At 44.9% G+C, this 20,751-nt stretch overlaps 1 protein-coding gene across 1 annotated transcript in view; it reads left to right on the top strand.

The window, feature by feature from the left end:
- PAPPA (pappalysin 1) overlaps positions 1-20,751 on the top strand; it is a 181,035-nt gene that overhangs the window by 120,976 nt on the left and 39,308 nt on the right. The window contains exons 11-14 of the mRNA XM_035564695.2: positions 3,572-3,685; positions 4,087-4,222; positions 8,167-8,380; positions 17,288-17,456. Coding sequence (XP_035420588.1) covers positions 3,572-3,685; positions 4,087-4,222; positions 8,167-8,380; positions 17,288-17,456 — 633 coding nt within the window. The remainder of the gene's footprint in view (positions 1-3,571; positions 3,686-4,086; positions 4,223-8,166; positions 8,381-17,287; positions 17,457-20,751) is intronic.

Raw genomic sequence — 20,751 nt, 5'->3', positions numbered from 1 at the left:
AAGCCTTCCAAAATTTGTTCTTCAGCAAATTTTCCCGTGTTACCTGAAAGGAAAATGTTATGAGGAAATGGAGCTGAGTGCAATTGTAAATGTGTTTTAGATGTGGCAGTGAACTAAGCACTCCTGATATATCACTTTTCCCTTCCTGCTGACACATTCCTTGGTCCCCTTGAGTAAGAGAAGGAAAACAGGAGAGGCAGTTTGAAGAACATGTTGTCCCTGTGATTGACAAGAGGCTGTATAAATCAGTCAAAGGGAATCCTCCAGGCATTCCCTCTTGTGGGAAGATCCCACAGTGCTCTCTGGCCATGCTCATTCTGCCTCTCAGTGTTTGTGTACAAAATGTGTGGGTGGGAGACGAGCTGGATTAGAACCTCTGAGAGGAACAGACATGAGCTTTTGTAATTGAAAGCAGCTTTCTAGGGAGGGGTATGACATGGGCTTCCAGTAAGTAGACACAAATAGTCCCCAAATACTTTGGAACAGATACTAGGCTCCTGTGGCTCCTAGCTGCTGTGTGGGTCTGAGAACCTGGACAAGCCCCAGTGAGTGAAGTTTCAACTCCTGCCTGATTCCGTCATTCTTCAAAGCAAATACTTTAGTGTTTGGTAACACCCTGAAATGAAAAGTACAGCTATCCCTTCTTCCCTCCGCAGCTGTCAGGTGCTTTAGCTGCTGTTTTACATCATTATAGCAAACAGGAGGATATTAGGAAATAATTTATTTCTCATAAGCATGAATTTGTAGCCGTGAGGAGAGGTGATGCTCTGCCTTGCAGGCCATCGGAATGCACTGAGTAGCCATTTTCTAATCTTTTTGTCTCCTGATGCTCCTTTCTTGTGTGTGTCCTCCTCTTCCCTCTGAATGCAGCTGTCCTGTACTGCTTGATTGTAATAATTGCAATTGCATCCTTAGGTGCCCTCACACTGCTGACATCTGCCAGGGATGCCTTGGAGGCAGAGGTATGAAAGACCTCTTGCTCTCCTAGCAAGTCATTCTCAGAGGTTGCAGTTTTTGAATGATACTCAGTAATTGGTTAGAACAGAAAAGGTGATGTGTTTGCCACAAGTCTTTGAGCCTGTTGAGATGGTGGAGTCTGTATGTTATTGGGCCTGTTTATCCAATCAGGTTGTTATTAAAAAAATCTCAAAGAAAGTTTTTGCACCAGCTAGATTGGCTAGGTAGCATCTAGTGTAGAAGAGGCTTTCGTAGTCACTCCTAATGTCATCTGTTAGACTTTTTGCATACTTCTCAAACGTACTCTTCTCATAAAAGATCATTTTACATTGGCACTGTTTTGATTCCCTTGTCTGAGCAGCAATGGATCAGCCTCAGCAGGAGGAAGCTTATCTAACGTGCTGAAACCAGACCAGTCTACTGAGCCGGCACAACTCAACTGCACGAGTCTTGAACACGGGCTCTTTATGCAACGCTAAAATTTTTGCTAATGGTCTGAGGCAGAACCAGAACGTGCAAGAGTTCATACACACACACACAAATCAAACTAGGCATTTAAAAGTTATCAGAGATTTCCAGCCCCCCTCAGCAGAGGTTTATTTTGGGTTTCATTCAAGCTTTTGGTGAAGGTCTGGGTAAATTTTTAATACAGGTTTTCACTCATCCATTATGTGGCACTTAAAACACACCGACTGTCAGGAATCTTGTTTCTTTCAACCACCTTTGTGGAGAAATAGAGCAGGAGGAGATATAAGAATAAGAACAAAATCATATAAAAGTAATGAGACCTTTGTTCATGTCAAAGAGCTCTCTGACCATATAAACTGCAGATGTGGGTAAGATAAATTCCCTAGCTGGAGAAGTATTAAAATAAAAACCATGCTCCCAACAAGAGGCAGGCTGCTGAAAATGCAAGAAGGGAGAATTGCGAAATAGTACATGTCGAATTGCTGGACTGGATTTCAAATGCCAAAGATAGTTTATGTAAAGCCTTGCTCTGCTGTAAAATGTAACACTATCCACTGGCTAGTCTCAATGAAGCTTGGTCCCAGTTGTTTTAAAAAATAAATAAACTAAAAATCTTCTTCCAGCCCATTAAAGCTGATTTATGTTTTGCCCATAGATTCCTCTGTGCTGGATCTTGAGGGACTCAGATTATAGAAGTGATTACCTCACTTTCGTCCAATCTGGTTTCTCGTTCTGAGGCATCCCGGGCTCTCTTTGCATTGCCCTGACTTTGCCTGCTGAGACCAAGAGGGCAGTTCCCCACACGGTTACCAAGTGGGCATAGGATTTTGACCAATTAAAAGCACCTCCGTTAATTCTCTTGTTTCACTTCAGTGTTTTCTTTTTGTTTAAATAATAAGGGAAATTGCTTATGGGAGCAGCTGTACTGACAGCCCATCACCACCAGATTGCTCAGTTTATTCTCCGGTCTTGGAAAGAAATCTAATAATGTCCCCAAAAGTATATGGCTTCACTTAGCACCTAACGCAGGTGGTCTGTGTGATCAGCCCTGGGCTCCCCTGTGGGCTGGTCGCATGGTTAGCACAACCACTGGAGGAGGTTTGCTCTCTTGGTTCATAGCTCCATTGCCAGTACACAGCATGACCACGAGGAATTCCCTTTCTCTCCATGCCACTGAGTTACCAAAGTGGTGTGGATCTTAACAGGTACTCTTCAGATGCTCCGAGAGCCTCAGCTGGAAGCATCCCTCTAGTGCAGCTGGAGCCTTTTGGGTTGTGGACGTTGCCTTTCATGTTCTTCCTCAGGGAACGAAAGCGATAGTCATGCATATGCCTTTTTTTTTGAAGCAGCTTCACTGAGCTTTGCGGTTTCAGGGTAAATCCTACCATTTCTTGCAGCTTTGTTTTCACATAGTGATGGCACTGCAAGACTCCGTGGTACTTAAATTCAGGCATTCTCAATTTGGGCTTTTCACCTCTGCCAGCATTTGGGATTCATCTGCTTGTTCTTTACTGAAAAGAGAAGTTTGCTTATAATTCCATTGCCGCCTGCCATGGAAAGTGCTGTAGATGTAGGAAGAAGATGATTCAAATTACAGAAACTAGTTAACAAAACGAGAAACAAGTTTGCTTAAATTGGTTTGTACAGACAGGACTTTCCTGGCTACGTTTATTTCCAAGTTTATATGGCCATCTGTGGCTTCCCTGGGGTTACAGTAATACGCAGGTTTAAATAGGACATTGCTTGAGTACTGTGGCGAGCATCTGCAGACTGTCTGTGCTTTGAGTTGGCATGTTCAAAAGTGATCGTCACTTTGACTCCAGTGGGAAGAGCTGCGGACCATTTGGGTGGGAGCAGAATTGGGCTGAATGCTGTCAAAGCCCTTGTTGTACCAAATTAAGAGGAAACTGTTGGCTGCCATCCGACTGCTGTGAGTCTCTTGCTCCTTTTTATGTTTCAGTTTTTCTCATTGAGGTGGAAGACCTGGAAACTTCACTTTTGAATAATCTCATGGTGTTTAGAAATGTCATTAGCATGTATTATTTTATTTTAGTAGTGCACCTGGACTTTTTTCCCACTTTTAACAGCCATGCTCTTTTCTTGCTGTCATCTACATCTGTCTTGATGTTTCTTTTTTCTCCCTCAGACATGTCGAACGAAGGTGATTGACTTGAACGATGGCGTCTCTCAGTATGCCTGGTATCCCTGCACGGCCAACTTCCAGTACTCCCACATGACACAGACCATTTTCTGGCTGAAGGTAAGAAGCACGCATGTCATTCAGAAGTCTCCTCTTTGCCTGCATGTACAAAGTTTCTCCAATAGGTGAAATATCATCGGACAGCCTTCCCAGGGCCAGGAGGGTCCTTTCTTTGAAGTACGGTTAGTGCAAAATAGCAAAGCAAAGTCTCTAAACACCATCTAGAGAGTTAGTGGAGAACCCCTCCTGTGGCAGGTCTGTTGAGTTTCTTAGAGGCTACTGCTCCAGCTGCAAGGCTGTTTAACTCAAGTTTTCTCTAGTTTGTGTAGGAGAGAACGGAAGAGAAGACTCCTATGTGACCTGAGATGGGAAGTGATAGTTTTAAAGCCCTGCTCTTACTTTTTTTTTAAAGTGCAGCACAGTTCTTCACCCGAACCTTTGTGGGGCTTTTGTTTTCCCAGGCTTATTTTTCCCAGCCAATGGTAGCTGCGGCAGTCCTTGTTCACCTGGTCACTGATGGCACCTACTACCTGGATCAGAAGCAGGAGACCATTGGTGTGCAGCTGTTTGACACCAAAGAGCAAAGCCATGATCTTGGTAAGACTATTTTATTCACATCCCTTTTTATTGCTTGTTTAATGGTACCCCTATTCACAAACTGTGACCAATACTCCTGCTTAGTTTTCCCAGGATCAGACAGAAAAAGTGCTTACTTAATTGTCCAAGACCTGAGTTTGACTGGAGTCTGTTGAAAAAGATGCATCATTTTTCCCAGACATTTCTCCACACCTGTTCACTGTTTTCAGAAGTGTTTAGTTCCTCTTTAGCCATTAGAATAAAGCTATTTTAGTGCTTCGTGCAGAGAACCCCCCTGGAGAGACATTTACAGTGATACAGATGAATTGTGGTAGTGGAGAGTGAGAGATTAACCCTGTTCTGTACCAGCTGGAGCAGCAAACACTTCTGTTTCACAAGGTGTAGTTGGTTGGATTTCCCAGTCAGAGGGGGCCGCATCTAGTTCTGCTTGCAGGGAGGTTTCCACAGCTATTTAATGGCCTGGAAACTACATCTTCTAAAGCTCCATTGTAATGTCTCCCATAAGCCTGGAGGGGCTCCAGGGATGGCTGCTGAGCCAGCTGTATGAAGAAGGCCATTCACTAGTGCCATTGTCCAGTGTAAGAAAATCATCATCAAGATGCTTTGATGCCTTACAAGGAGATGGTTTTATTACTATCAGAGATTTTTTTTTTCTTTCTGGGATAACAAAGTCTTCATGAGAAATGTCAGTTCATCTAGGCCAAATGTTTTCATGCAGAGTATTCCAGGTTTGATGAAGGTCTAACACCAGGGCCCTTGTTGGCTGGTTGGAGGATTCATTGCCTCAAGCAAATATGCCTGGCAGAGGCCACGGACCTGCTAGTCATGGTGAAGTCCTGGGACAGAACATTTTGGTTTCTACACTGGGCACAAGTACCTGGACCCATGAAAATTGTGTCTGGTGCATTGATTACAACTGCATTTATGATCCAGGATCAATGAGCTCTCTCTAGCTCCCAGCTCTGTGTCAGGGCACAGCTTGCATAATTCCCTTCTAGCCTTCCTTTGCCCTTTTTTCCACTGGGAAGAAAGCTGGCCACATTGTCTTGAAAGCAGTTTTTTTAAGGAAACATAGCCCCCTCACCCAGCTTTCTGTTTTACCAGAACTTTGCAATTTTGACAAGCTCAAACGCAAATGAACTTCCTCCTAGTGATGAGAAGAAGAGACACACACAGGTGGACAGTGTTGGATGACTGTCCGCTGTAATATGTAACGTTCGTGGGATGTAGAAGAAAAGAAAGAAAGTATGTATGGTGTCTGCTGTCAGAGAACAAAGAGAAATTCAGAGCAGTTGTGCAGGTGGAGTCAGGATAGCTCCCAGTTTGCCAGAGCCCCTGGATTGGTCTTATGCTCCTCCTTTTGCAAAACAGTGGCACATAGCTCTTTCCCTCTGAGAAATAAATGACGGAGACACGAGCATGCCAACAAATACTTAATGCGACATTTTACAAAGAGACAGACAGACAGACAGATTATGAGAGAAAGAGAACAAGAAAGAGGAGCAAAGAGGAAACTGAGGGCGAGGTTTTGAAATCCTGGACAAAGTTGCAACATGGGTTTGGCATGGCTCAAACCGACGCCTGCAGATCTTCACAGCTGAGATGCTGCCTTCATCATGGAAAAGCCCCTCTGACCTCCTCAGGGGAAGCTTTCCTGGAGCAGAGAAGAGGTGTAGGTAGGGTACCCAGCAGTTCTCACTCAGGCAGAGCTCCCAATCACTGTTTTGTCTGAGTTCTGGGTGCAGCATTAAGCCCACCTCCCGGATGTTGTATTTGATGTTTTTGAATTATCACCGTGGCAAGCTAGAGACTGCAGCTGAGATGCAAACTTTGGCGTGCACCAGATGCAGAAGTGACTGTAGACAGTCAGCCAGCCGTAAGCAGAAGTCAGTGGCTAGCTGAAAGTACGGCCAAAAGGAAGAAGCAATAATTTAAAGCTTGATCAGTCCTTGGTGTGTTAAAGCTCACTCCCATGAGCAAAGCGCAGTGTATCCAGAATTACTTCTTTCCCACCCTGGCCAGAGAAACCTTTTCCCACGTGGACTCCCAGAAAATAATGAGAAGCTTCTTTTGTATCTCGGTGGGAGATGGAGAGGTTGAGATGCCAAACACCTCAGCACTCTTAATTCAGAGCATTTGTAGATACTGGGCTTCGACTGCTGGGTACTTTGCAAGAGGGACTGAGGACTAAATAGGTGGATACAGAGCTACAGGAGCAAGCACGAAGACAGCTTTAACACCCCTGCCAGGGGCTCTTGTACTATCTTAAGTAGGTTTGTGGGTTTTTTTTGCTAATGAAGGCAGTTTGGTTAAATGAACCTGACTTGTTCAGCCCCCGTTCACCTTGTCAGGATCAGAAAGCGCCAGCAATTGCAGCACAGCTCTGAGGTCTGTTTTGTTGTGGACACCACCTGAGTGCGAGGAATGAAATTGAAGTGAATAAACAGCCTCATACCATAAGGTCTTTTTTGGCTTTCCATCAGAGAAGGCAGAAACTTCCAAGGAATTTGGGAACCCGGGATTTCAAGTATTAACTGCACCTGTTTGTAAGTGAGAAACGTGCACCGTTCCACAAGGAGCTGATATCAAAAGATCTGTGGGAGGCAAGTAGACAGGGAGGTTATTTCAGGGTCAGGTAAAGACCAAAACAAAGAGAGGTTGACTTTTTTGTTTTATTTTTTTTTTGTTATTACAGGAAGATTTTTTTAAAGTAGAGGGTGGGAGATGGATGTTTAAAGAGAGTGGTCAGAAGGCTGTCTTAATTCACAGGAAATCACTTTCTAAGGAGAAAAATGAAAACTTTTTTATTCCTTCCCTTTTGAATCAAGAAACCTGAACTGGAAAAAAATAATAATAATAGAGATCCCTGAGCCAGTTAAACATGCAAATAGAATTTGTTTTATTTCAAATTCGTGAGTGTATCAGGGTAGCCAAAGGGCCTGGGCCAAAGCCGTTGCTGGGGGAGCTCCAGCGAAGCGAACGGAGCTGGAGCCAAGTTGATCCTCGGAGCGGTGCCACGGAGCTGCCGAGGCAGGGCTTTGCAGTCAGCAGTCCAGCCGTGGATCTGAATTAACGGATTTGGAGGCCAAACGACAGCTGTCTGTCCTTTGAGTTACCCCTGAGATGGATTTGGCCCCTGTGAATTCTCGTTGCCTCTACTTGAAGGTGGGAATTTCTCCCTGAGTGTCACTGAGCACTCCTCTGCTGAAGAAAGGGGATTTATGAAGTCTACTCAGCACCTTGCTGGTGCTGCTGGGCACCTTGACCTCTTTGAGACACTTCTGTTTTCGTGAGCCACAATTATTTTCTTCTCAAATGATGTCATCTGTAAAATCCTCAGTGGGTCCATCACCCTTTTTTCTCTCTCCAGTACCATCTTTACCCTTTTTAGGAAAGAGCAAGATACCCCAAGGCTGAAAACCATTAAACAAAAGCAAAATTGGGCACGTTTGGCATAGAGCTGTTGCAAAAAAAAAAAGTTTTATGTTGAGTGCTAATGACATGCACAGCTACAAACAAGGCGCTGGTGCACTGCCCATGGTGCACAAAGCCACCCAGCCTGCCGGTACCATTTGATGCACGGGATAAAGGCTCCAACTGTCCTCTCAGGCTGGTTTCACAATAGCGCGACTCCGCTTCCTCTGTGATGGTTGCTCCTGATTTAACAGAGCACAATAGAAATGTAGCTGTGGTCTAAAGAAACCGCTCTGAGAGCCTGCCGCGCTTGCAGAGAGAATGGCAGCCTTTCTTCAGCTGTCTGGAGGGATATACTTCTCTGCTAAGCTCTCCAGAGCGATTTGGGAAGCCCCTCCAGGCAGCTTACCATAACTTTTCAGCTCTATAGGGCCATTCCTATGGGTGAAATGCTTCTGAAGTGCCCATGGCCTCGGGAAGCGATTGTGTTAAGTCTGACCCTTCCTCTGATCTTGTCTCTCCTCTGGCAGGTGTCCACGTCCTGAGCTGCAGGAACAATCCCCTGATTATCCCCGTCATCCATGACCTCAGTCACCCTTTTTATCACACCCAGGCTGTCCTCATTAGCTTCAGCTCCCAGTTTGTGGCCATCTCCGGGGTGGCCCTGCGTTCCTTCCACAACTTCGACCCCATCACCATCAGCAGCTGCCAGCGAGGACAGACCTACAGCCCAGCGGAGCAGAGGTGAGCCTGTCAGCCTGCTTCCTTCTGCCTCGCCACCCACCGCCCCCACGCCGGGGCTGCAGGGGAGGCAGGAGGGGCACCGCGGCTGAACCCTGCTGACCCCTTTGTGTTGCCGGTAAAAAAAAAAAAACGGCAGTGTTCTCATTGATCAGGATGGATGGGACATTTAACCCGCATAGGATACTGCTAGTGAATTATTTCCTCTTCCTTTCTCCTCCCTCCTTTATCCTAAGCTTGGAATTGGGGCCAGTTAACTCTCCGTGCATTCCCCTGCGCGGCAGCGTTTCAGCCGCTCACACATCGGCCTGGATCTAAATGGCTTTGTGCTGCTGAAGTGCTATGGGGACCTCCCACGGAAGCATTTGTGGGGAGACAAAGTGATGCTTGTGCCCCGATGGGGCCGGGTCCTGCAAGGTGCTCAGCCCTGCGTGGCAGGCCCCTGGTCGCCAGCGCTCATGGTGCTTTTACGGCTGGGGAAGGGCCCTCAGCACCTCTCTGGATCCGGCCCCCATTCTGAAAAGCTCTGTGGGACCCCCCAGGATGAAAGGTTTATGGCTACTGTTTTATTCTTGTTGTTATTACAGACACATCAATAGATCACCACCAACCCCTCTCAGTCTCTGCTTTACAGCATCCCACAGAGATTGTGACCTTTCGTGGCCTCTGGTGCAGCAGCTTCATGGATCCTTTCAGCAAGGCAGTGAAAAGAAGAGGGGAGAATTTAGCAAAATCCCTGAAAGAATCATCTATTTTTCCGCTGTGAATTCAAAGTTGTGAGCAGTCGTCATACCATAGCAGCAGCAATAGTAAAAACAAGTTGCATATCCCAGCAAAGCTCTGCTCAGCCTCCTAAGCAGGCTGTCAGGTTCTTTGATAATGTTCTGGCATGTTTTTAGGACCTGCTTTTATTCCAGGAAAGGGGGGGAGGGTGAGAAGGGGGAGAGGGAAGGGAAAATAATAAAAAAAAGGAGTATATCTATAGCTAAATCAATCCAGTCCGTGTGTTCTGACCTAGATTCAAGGAGTCTGATCATTCTGTGCAGTAGGTTGTATAAATTCAGAGGCCCAAAGACAGCAGGATCAAGTTTCAGATGAGAAGTCTAGTTGTGCAAGTTTGGCCAAATCCCAGTGCAGGAGCAGGACAGAAACAGAGTGAGAAAGACCCACTGAAAGGAGATGGTGAGAAGCAACAGGGAGCTCAAGAGGGCTCTGACACAGGACCACATTCCTCCCTCTCAAGTTTTCAGTAGGAATTGAACCATTTGTTCACTTATGAAATTAGAAGTGCTCTGTGTTTAGAAAGTTATTTCCTTAATAAAAAATGTGTTCCCCTTAGGCAAAGCTTCAGAAAGCCTCTGCAGCACAGCAAACCAACCTTTAGCAATCTGAAGAAGAATCACCCGCCATTTGTCTCCTTTTTTTAACTTCTTTTTTTTTTGATAGTGTTTTGTTTTCATGATGCACTGAATCATCTCAGCCTCTTGCTCTCTGAAACTTGAGTCAGAGCCTCGCTCATTCAGAGTAATGTTTCAGGTCTTGCAGGTTGCAATGCTGGATTGAACATAGAGCTTCCTGTGTCAGTCAAGGAACTAGACACTGAAATAAAGCCCTGATCCAAAGCCAGTTGAAATCAGTGGGATTCTTCCATCAACTACAGTACTATAGAGAGGAAAATTTCCAACTGGCCTTGTGGTGGGATCATTTTTGGTGACCACATCTGCTGTCTTCTTCTATAAAAGCAGCTCTAAGGGCATGCAAGATGCAGAGAATGTTGTGCGTTAAGCTTTTTAACCAGGAAACAGGTGGATGCCAAGTCCCTTAGCTGTCACCTGCCTTCTTTTTCCTTCATAATTTTATCCAGGTAGAATACAGAGAGAGGGATTTTTTGCATTTACCCTTACCAGGTCAGAAGCTGGGTGTGAGCTTCCTGCTCCCTGGGGACATCTGCTCAGGGTTCCCCACTGTCCCCAGCCAGGTCCAGCTGGATCCTCTCCTTCTGCCTCCCGTGGTTGTGTTCTGCCCGTCAGGCCCACTCTGAGCACCAGTCCCACACTGCCTGTCCTTCCCTACTCCCTTTTTCATGCTGGTTGTGTTTGTTTAATATGATTTCTTTTTATTCATTTAATTTTTAAAGGAACTTTCCTTCCTATGTATAAGCATCAACTTTACCGCTTTCATTTTCCTTAGGTAAACATGGATATTTTTGCCTGCTTTTTGGCTTCTCTCTGTAAGAGATATTATTTCTCTCTTTTCGAGGAGAATTATTTTGGTTGGAGAGAGGATTTACAGCCAGATACAGGCACTTCTAGGCAAGGGTGCAGATTTTAAATATGTGAGGGAAAAGAAATATGTCGGTCCTTAAATGTTAGCACAGTTTTTATTTTGAGGTTGAATGGATCACTTCCATGAGTTAGGGACAACTTAATAACTGAAAATAAAACATGTACTCATTCTTCTTTCTTAAAATATATATTACAGTTGATATTTTAAAAGAGAAAAAGGAGCTTGAATGTGAAAATCCCATTCAACTTTATAGGTAGTTGTCCTCAGTCATCGTTCGCTCTTTTGAAAATCCATTCCATCCTTCTGAAGACATTTATAAAGGGTTTTAAAAAATACTCTGTACTTTCCAGTTGTATTTTTCCAGTTGTTGTTTTTTTCTGCTGCAGCTGACGACAAGTTCTTTTTGTTTCAGCAAAAGTTTACCTAACTGCTGGAGATGTGCTATAAAAATGACACACTTTATTTTCACATTGCATCCTTAGACCAGATATAGTGGCCCAGTTAGTTCGTCTCTTGCACTAGTTTCACACTTATACAGCTCAAATTTTTACACTTTTATTATTTTCTATTTAGCTTGTGGAGTGGATAGTGAAACTGGGTGTGCAGAAGCAGAGGTGTAATTTCCCACCCCACAGTCATTTGAGCACCATGAAAACCTGGTGCACTGGGGCTGCCTTTGACAGTTGTTCCTCAGAAATCAGGATTTTGACTTTTTCACCATGTAGGAAACATGAGCTCGGGGTGCCCCATCGCTGGCAAGGCAGTCCTTGTCAAGGGCTGCTGCTCCTGGGTGGCGTTTCGCAGGACCTGTCCCCTCCTCCATCCCCCCTGGTGCTGATTGCTCCTCTCATGGAAACCAGAGGCATCAGGCGTGAAAACCCACCCAGAAACCCCGGTTCAGCTGCCAGAATTGTGGACTTCATGAGTTTCTAGCTTTCTAATCCTCCACTAGCTCCATGTCTGTAAGAAGGTAAGCCTCCCTTCCCTAGGAGTGGGATGCTGCCCGCATCTCTCCAGCGTGCACACCTCACGTTGTGCAGCTCCTTGTGCTTTCTAGTTAGTGGCAGTGAGAAGCTTTTCCTTTTCTTTGTTCCGTTAAATCTCGGCATAAACCCACTGTTACGGCTGAGAAAAGGCTTCTGCAGGAGAGGTTTTGGCTTCGCCTCTCCATAGCACAGCATAAGTGGGCCTGTCTGGGGGCTTCACAGCTGCGGGGGACCAGCACTGCACCAGCCCCAGCCCCACGCCATCTCCAGCCCTTGCCCCAGCCTCCGAGCTTTTGCCCTTTGCCACCCCAAACGAGCCCCGGGGAGAGGGAGCCCACTCCAGCCTCTTCTCTTTGTCTTCTTGTCTCCTGCTGTCAGCTTCTCCAACAAGAAATGATGAAGATAAATCTTCAGCAGTGCAGCAAATGCAACCACCCTTTATAAGTTGTTTTTTTTTCCTTTTTATACTGAAAAAACATGTCTCCTCATCTCTTTTTTTTGTTATTTAATGCAGCTTTCTCTTTACCGATTTGGCTGCCTTTCCCCTGCCCTGCGTTCTGTCATTAAGCACAATCTCTGTCAGCTTGCTTCTGGTGAAATTAATGAATTTCTCACAGAACTGTTAATCATAGAAGCTTTGGTCCGTGACATGTGTTATAATTCAATGGGTTTTTAACCTTCGCCCCATTTTGGTAATTGGCAAACGGCATCATTTGGCTTTTATTAAAGTGGAACGCGATGCCATTTCTTTGTTTGCCGCCACGCTCTCTGGAAGGGGGACCGGCGGGGTGGGCAGCGCGCAGGCACCCGGCCCTGCCTCCACGCTGGGAGTGCGCACGGGGCTCTGAGGCCTTGTCGGCTCCATAGGGCCTGCAGGTGGGATGGCTCGTGCCGTGGGGTGCACTGGGAGCCCCCAGGGCCAAGGGCAGAGCCAGTGCCCCCAAGAGCACTGCCCCTGACTCTCCTTCCCCACAGCTTACCTGGGGCTGGACCAGGTGTTTTCTGTAAATCTCAGGGGTTGCGTGCTCTCCTGACCCTCTTGGTTTGGATTTAGGTTTTGTTGGGATCATTCTTGGGGTCGGATTCAATAGTAACTGCATTGAGGTCGCTGAGGGGGCCATAATGGTGGTGAGGCCACTCTGTTGGTCACCCTTGTGAACCAGATTTGAAGGCAAGCATGCAAAGGGAAAGGGTCTGATCCTTCTTCCAGTGGCACGGTCAGCATGGCTTCACCAGTCCCCACCTTTCCCCAAGGATTTGGGTTGATTTCTTTTGAGATTTTTTGTTAGTACAGGGAGACCAATTTATTTCATCTGGAATCCAAAGAAGACAAGTTCATTGCCAGGGTTGCAGTTCATACCTTTTTTATTTCTGAAGCTACAAGAAGTAATGTGACTGGCAGCCTTTGCTTTTCCGAATGGTACTTCTGTGTGTGGATTAGAGAGAGAGAACCTGCTCTTGTGTTTACAGACCACCCTACAGACAGAGAGGATAAGCCCACTGTAAGGATACATCTGTTAGAAACACCATCAGAAGGCCACATGTGCATGTATTGTTTGTACAGTAACGTAGAATAAAACTTAAGGATGCTTCAGATCTGCAGCCCAGGCTGGCCTGAACTGAGGAAAAGGAAGTTTTTCCGATATAAACTAGGCAATGGTTGGAGTCATCTCATCCATAAGTGTATGCTTTATGCTTTTATGCTCACCTATGCATATATATGTGTTAAGGTAGTCGCTAAGGAAACAAATAATTAGAGCACTGTGTTAAGATGAGTTCTTGGAAAAGTGCTTGACCCCAGGGTTAAGAAAAAAAATGTTTGGCTGCTGTAAGCTTTTCGAAGGAGGAAGTGCTGGTTTGTTTTTATGTGAGGAAGGAAGAGTTCCACTTAATTGTTACAATTTTCTATAAACATGTTAAAATACAAATGTTTCTAGGATTGTGTCACCAAGACCCCAATTTAGCAAAGCCCTTAGCTATTTGCTTACATCCCCCTGTAGTCAAATCTATCAGTGGGACTTAACCGTGCTTTTGAAGTTAAGCACATATTTAAGTGCCTTGCTGAACTGGGGCCAATATTGGCACAGAGAAATAAAGATTTAGAGGCTAATGACTGAGCTCATTTAGATTAGGGATGGGCAGAATGGATTTGAATAAAGTAAGAACTGGCTCAGAACTTCAGCGTACATGTGAAACTAACTCTGCTCAGGGCTTTTTACATCATTGAAATGGTCTGCCTTGATCTATGTTTTTAACGCAGTGCAGGCAGTGGAAAGTGTGCAAGAAATTCTCTGTTTCTTGCACTCAGCTTGGTGCAAAAATGTTGTTTTAGGGAATCATACGTTACTAGAGCAAGAAGAGGAACAGGTGAATCATGAGGTGGATCTAGTAAAATAAGCAATGTCAGAGAATATCCCAGGCACCGACACTTGATTCTTATCTATACCAATTAATGATACATGCACTTGCCTAGCTTTTGTCCAGACCAGATCATAATCTTGCAAGCAATTCCCAGGTGCATTTGGGGAGTCAGGATGACTTCAAGTAGGCAGTTTTGATGAAGTCACACAATTTTGATTGCAAGAAAAATGGGATATGCTGTCCCATGCCAGGAAGCAACATAAGTTATAGAAGTGATTTCATTCTCAGATACTCCATATTGTTTCTGTCCCAACGAATGCATAGTTTCTGGAACATGTGATGATTAACCACTGTTAAATGGCAGTACCCATGCAAGAGCTTCTGTCCACAGTTCTGTAATATGGATGTGATGGGTTCTTTGTCTAAATCTCCTACTTGGAGATACTCATTTCTCCTTAATTCTGCATTTGCAGAACTCAATTCAGGATCGTGACTTCAAAATTCATTGGGATTTATGGCTGACAGTAGCTGATACCAAATTGGAACCAGTAGCTAGAGAACCAGAAATATTTAAATTGGAAACATTTGGTGGCAGTGGTTGTTTTTTTACAAAAAGTGAATGGTTGTATTGTTTGTCACTGAAGTCATTCATATAGAGTTACAGACAGAGAGAGCTGCCCAGATGATCTGCTAACCGAGGCATAATCTGGAGCCTGGAGGGGGTGGCTAAAAATGTTCCCTGGCCATTTAAGAAGACCACAAGGGGACTTGTAAACAGAAAGAAGAACATCACAATAAGTGTTTCTTAATGCCTTTGTCTGTGGTGTTTCAGTTGTGTAGGACTTTTAAGCCCAGGCTTGTTCATCTGGTGTCCTGATCTGAACTCCAGAAACCGGATTCTTTCTCTCCTTTATGTTGATGGAAATGAAAGGCGATGCCATTTATTGCTGTGATGTTGCTCCAGATTTCCCTTTGTGCAAATTGCACAGGTTTTCTTAGGCTCATCCTTCCCTCTGAAACCATTCAGGGCTGAATTCAGTGCTTCTTCAATGTGTTGAACACTGGTTCAAGTAAGATATTAAATGAAATAGATCTTCTATTATTTAATTTTTCCAAGTTTTGCGCAAAAAAAGTTTTCAGATTTTTCATGTTTTGCAATGGCAGTCAAGGTTCACAATATGTGCTTCTGAGAATGGCTTGGCAATGGTGTTCATTTTTTACCTCAATGAGTCAACTTCCTTGTCTCTGGAGTGCTGGCATGGAAGGAACTCATATGGCAGCTTCACTGTCTGAAAAACTGAGGGGAACGAAATAATGCTGAGCCGTCATGTGCAGATGGAATTGGGATATGTAGTGAGGATTCAACGTGGCATCATTCATTGTTCATGCTCTCCCTCTACATCTCTCTGCAAGAGAAGACCAACTGGGCACTAGGATACGCCCTCCACGTATTCTTCCTGTCTTGTCCACAGACCTATTGATCAGTGAGTGAAAAGTGAAATTGATGGCAGTTTAAATGTGTAGGTCAGGCTGTGAGTTGCAGCGACTTGAAAACATGCATGAAACCCTTGGTAGGGGGGGATCCTGCTGTAGGCAGGATCAGCATATTCTGTGATGAGCACCACTTTTCAGTTGTACTGCTGGTAGACAGTGTGCTACTTCTATACGATGACATTGAGTTGGCCAATGTGGAGGCAGAATTCTTCTTCCTCAGTCCCATCAGCAGCAATATTTTGTGCAAGATGAGAAAACAGGGATCTGTTTGAATGTGAAAGTTATTTATAGGCCATCAAGCTCTGGGGAAGGGCCACCACTGAACAAGCAACCTTAAATTACAAGCAGTGGGCACTTCCCTTATAGTGCTAGTCTGGGACAGAGAAATGAGTTGTAGAAGGACATAATACTGTCGTTTAATCTGATATACAGCCAAGCAGAGACATGTGCAGATGTGCTTCTCCATCAGTAACATGGGGATAACAACACCAGCCCAGGTGTCTCACAAGGGTGTCATGAAAATTAATTAGATAACATCCGCACAGTGCTTTGAACACAGCAAAACATCAGGTACATGCTAAGTCCTGTGCTTAGTTAAGGTGGATGGGTTTTTGGTGGCTTTAACCTTTTTTTCTAGGAGACGGGAATATCTTACTTGAAAACCATTTCAAAATATGTTTATTGATGCATTGCTTTCTCTTCCTTCTATAACTTTTGGTGTTTCAGGTTATTCCCTACCCACATAGATGATGAATTAAATCAAGGTTGACCCTCCTCCGAATTTAACCGTATTTAATTTAAATTTAGTTTTCCTTTCAGCAGAGGCATATCGCTTTGTAGGAATCTTTAGCCCCAGAAACTTTGCCTCGAATCCAGCAAAACATCTTTGTACATGCTTTAAGACTCCCAGCGTTTTCATTGCCTTTTAGCTAAGGGACTGTCCCCACACTCACATTTGACCATGTGCTATAATGTTTGACTCAGGTCATCAGAAGTGGTGAAAGATTTTGTGTCTACTAGACATCTCTGCGTCTACAAAAATAAAACCAAAACCTCTTTTTACAAGTTATGCTAAATGTTAGAAGAATTCACTGTAGCGAGAGCAGTGAGTTTCCATCCAGGGAAACATTTTATGGATGACAGGACAGCAGCCGGAGAGATCTGAAATGACAGCATGCTGCTGAGCTTGATAAGAGCTTATCAACACAGCTACACAACTGATGTTTGGTGTTCCTCGTGAAGTGGAATAAAATGAATGTGTTGATTGCTATCGAGTTTCTCAAAGATAAGAGAAACCCGTCCTCACACGTACACACATGCACACACACTTATCACTAGCAATATAAGGCACTCCTGAATTCAGCAGAGATTTTAAATTGGATGGGGTATAAGGACTGCTCTTGGAGGGAGATTGCTCTCGTGGGATGGACAGATGCATGTTGGTACAGGAGTAGGAGGGCCACAGTGCTGTTGTTCGTGTTGTTTCTCCTCTGTGAATATTGCAGAACAGAAAGTAATTCTGCAGACTTGGCAGGCTCTTCCCTTTTGCCACAAGACCCATAATTTGCTTTCATTGTCATCACCGTTACCACTGTCCCAGTTCTTCCGAAGACAAAGCTAAAGGGTGTGCTCGTGGGTGACGAGCACTTGGCTGACCTGCAGTCGGTGTGCAATCCATTTACCTGCTGCCTGGCAAGTGACGGCTTTGTCAGTCATACCAGCTGCTCTTTCTCAATGAATTACAGGAACTGAATTCAAATGCCACTTCTTGTCTCCCATCCAGCTGTGTCCACTACTCCTGCGAAGCCACTGACTGCCAAAAGCTGGAGATCAAGAACGCGCTGCTGAACTGCACCGGTGGCGGGTGGTACGATGGTGCCCAGTGCAACGTGAGCTGCAAGACGGGCTACATTTTGCAAGTCCAGCGGGACGATGATCTCAGCAAGAGCCAGGTTTGTCCTGCTGGTTTTGTATGACCCACAAAAGAGGGATGAGCAAATGGGGGTGGAGAAGTGGAGAAATAATCCAGCCGAAAGCCCAAAATCTCAGCTCAGCCTTGGGACAGGACCTTATCCAAATACTTCTTTTCAGAATAGGAGCCGTCTGACTGTGCAAAGAGGTACTGACAGTCAGCAAATCTTACGTGTTGCCCAAACCTAGAGATTTTCAACCCAAAATGTTTAAATGTGTGTTTAGGCCTTCTCTGATTTCACTGGCTCTACTCAGCCAAACAGGGTTTCTTGGGTTGTTTTTTTGGAGGTGGGGTGTTTGTTTTTTACACAACCAGTTTCTGGGCAAAGTTCCTCATGTTTATTCCTAGTGTTGGGGCTAATGATATCTTAACTCCTTTGCAGCATTGCAGTCCATCTGCTTCCAGCCATACTCTGACACTGCAGAAATGCATGATATCCGCCGGGGGGAGAAGAGTCTAAACCTTTTTTCTTCCAACCAAAGCATCAAAAACCCACCCAGTGACTTGGATTGTGTTACCTGTCTTACCTACCCTATGCAATAATAATCCAGTCCCACAAATGCAGCCAGTCCTGTTGCAGAGAGTGGGACATGCAGGAGAACTACCAGTTTTCTTAAACATTGAGAAAATGTGTGTCCTTTGCCCTCGGAGGGATGGACAAAGAGTGCACATAGCATGGCCCAGCCTCAGCATGCTGCTTGGAGTGAGGTGCACGGGATATGGGGGTGTGCTGAAGGCACCCCAGTTTGTGCTTTCTGCTCTAGCAGTGCTGGCTCGTGTTGTGACAGGGTGGTGGAGGCCTCCGCCGGCACATTTTTGCCTGTTTTCGGGGCAGCGCTCACATCTGGGGCTGGGGGCAGGCAGGCACTCTCAGCAGCCTGTCTGTATTTGTGAAATATTGTGTTCTTCATGAGCTCGCAGAGGGGGGAGACAGAGAGGAGGGGAATGAGTCAACCCTTTCAACTCAATTACAAAACAAATACAGGACCCCAAGAGCTGGGCCTCTTCCATCCTAATTGGCATCAGCACCAGAACCCCAGCTCCAGCTGAGCATTTTTACAGAACAGAAAACAAGTTCTCAAATGAGCCTGAATGGCTGAACCAGGAAATAGTTGGAAGGGAGCTGTACATTGAGCACACAGGAATCCAAACCCAAATAAAACAGCCTAAACATGTTTCACCAGCGCTCTGTTATTTAAATGCAAAAAGTACCTTTGGGGGCAGCTCAGCCAACTGTATTTGGTTTTGCTCAGAGAAGTTGGGTTTCAGAGCCTTGATCAGATTCATATGACAGGAGTGGAGGATTTTAGCACCCCTAGCTAATGTGATTCACTGCCTATTACAGCATGCTTCCTCTCATCCTGATCTACTATTGCACTTTTTGTCAACTTTTTTTCTCCCAATAAAAACCGTGAGGCCTATGGATTTGTTTGCTCTGTGCTGTGCAGGGAAGGAGCGAAGCATCTTAAAAATATCTATGGCCAGCAGAGCACTTCAAACACGTGCTTTAGGAGTTTACGTGTGTGCTTCAGAGATTTGTTGAATAGGAAAGGACAGTTTCTTTCGATATCATCCTGTTTAATTTATTTGTGTCAGGTGCTTTTAGCCAGAACCTGTGGAACATGCATGCAGGAAATGAATTATCCAAGCAAGTCTGGAATTCATGGTTTGGATTCCTTGTATTGCATTGTACTGCATTATATTGTGCTCCTTCCACAAATGCTTCCCAGCTTCAGGTCTTCTGAACAGAAGCATTTGGAGATGAGCTAGGACATGTAGATTGTTATCAGTGGTTGGAGGGACTTCATTCTGTGATTGAGGAGCTTTGCACAAAGCTGTTGTTTGTTTCACTGTTTTCATTCTGTTGGATATTTGTTGTGATTGACTGATTTGAGGGACTAGAGCTACTTTTTTCTCACTTAGCTTTCAGTCCAGAGGGCTGCACAAGGACGAAGGAAGGTGGTTTTGCACATGCTAATGTTTCACACTCTTGGGTAGGAAGGGGACTGAGGAGAGGAGCAAGGTCTCAAAGAGCAGGCTGAACATCAGTGGCCCATGACCACTACATGTTGGTGGGGATGACTTACACACCAGTGAATATGCCCTGGTTTAGCATCTGAACCACATTTGTCTTCTGTATTTCACTGGAAGGCAGAGAAAAAAGATGAACAGAGAATTAAAAGCAAACTTTTCAAAAGCACCTCAGAGATGTAGGGGCACAAGTCACATTTCAAATCAGTCTTTTACATCTAAGGATTTTTTGAAAATCATCCTGACAATTCCTGCACTTTTTGGCCTCTGTCTCTTCTTGAAGCCACCATTTTAATAAGTCTTAGGTCAAAAACTTCATTCATCTTTGCTCTCTGAGAAGTTCCTGCTCCCAATCCTGTTAAACTCCATAAAATCACCAAACCCTAAAAACATCAGCACCATGTGCAGGAGAAGCTGTTTGCTTTTTTTTTTAAAAAAAAAAAAAAAAGCAGAGCTGTTTACTCTCTCTTGGGCTCTCTCTCATCGTCGTTTAGGGACTTAAGCAACAAAAAAAATGGGCTTGCATATTGATGGGGCCAAAGCCGTCATGTATCTTTTTTCACAAAGAAGATCTCGGGATGTTCTCATTTTCGCCCAATGTCCTCCCACCCCCCTGACAACTCCATTGCTCTTTCTTCTTTTCTCCCCCCTTCCCCTTTGTCTTTCATTGCCTTCCTCCCCCTTGTCCTTCACTGAAAGCCCTGCTCATTCAGTTACTTGTTGTCATCTCTCCTTGAAGCTACCACCACTGCTGCTCTGGTCAAGAGGTGTTATTTAAAACCCAGCAGCTCCCTAATGTTGTGCAAAGGCATCATCAATCATGCCAGGAAAAGAAAGCATGGCTCATGTGGGTTCAATTAGAGGCACAGTAGTGGGCAGAAGTGGAAGAATACTTAGAGGGGAGGGCACAGCTGTTCATTTTTAAGGAGAGGAAACTTCACACGTGAAGCATCGCTTGAAGAAGGAGCCGACTGGGATCTTGGGCAGCAGGAAGGAGACGTGAATTCTCCCAAGCTGTTAAAAGTCCCAAGAAACAAATCTTTCTGACACCAGATTTGTTAAAGTTTGCATCCTCTTCACTGTATTGCTCACTTTATCTTTTTTTTTCTTTTCTCCTTCTTGTCCGCCCTCCCTCCTTGCGTAAGCCTCTTTTGGAAGGCAGAACATGAAGGGAAGCGGTTACTGTGATGCCACTCAAAGCAGCACAAAGTGCCCAAAGTGACAGCTAATAAACCAGATGAGAA

This window comes from Cygnus atratus, chromosome 19 (genome assembly GCF_013377495.2).
Source record: "Cygnus atratus isolate AKBS03 ecotype Queensland, Australia chromosome 19, CAtr_DNAZoo_HiC_assembly, whole genome shotgun sequence".
NCBI classification, from domain to species: Eukaryota; Metazoa; Chordata; class Aves; order Anseriformes; family Anatidae; genus Cygnus; species Cygnus atratus.
This window is presented reverse-complemented; position numbering and strand designations above follow the sequence as displayed.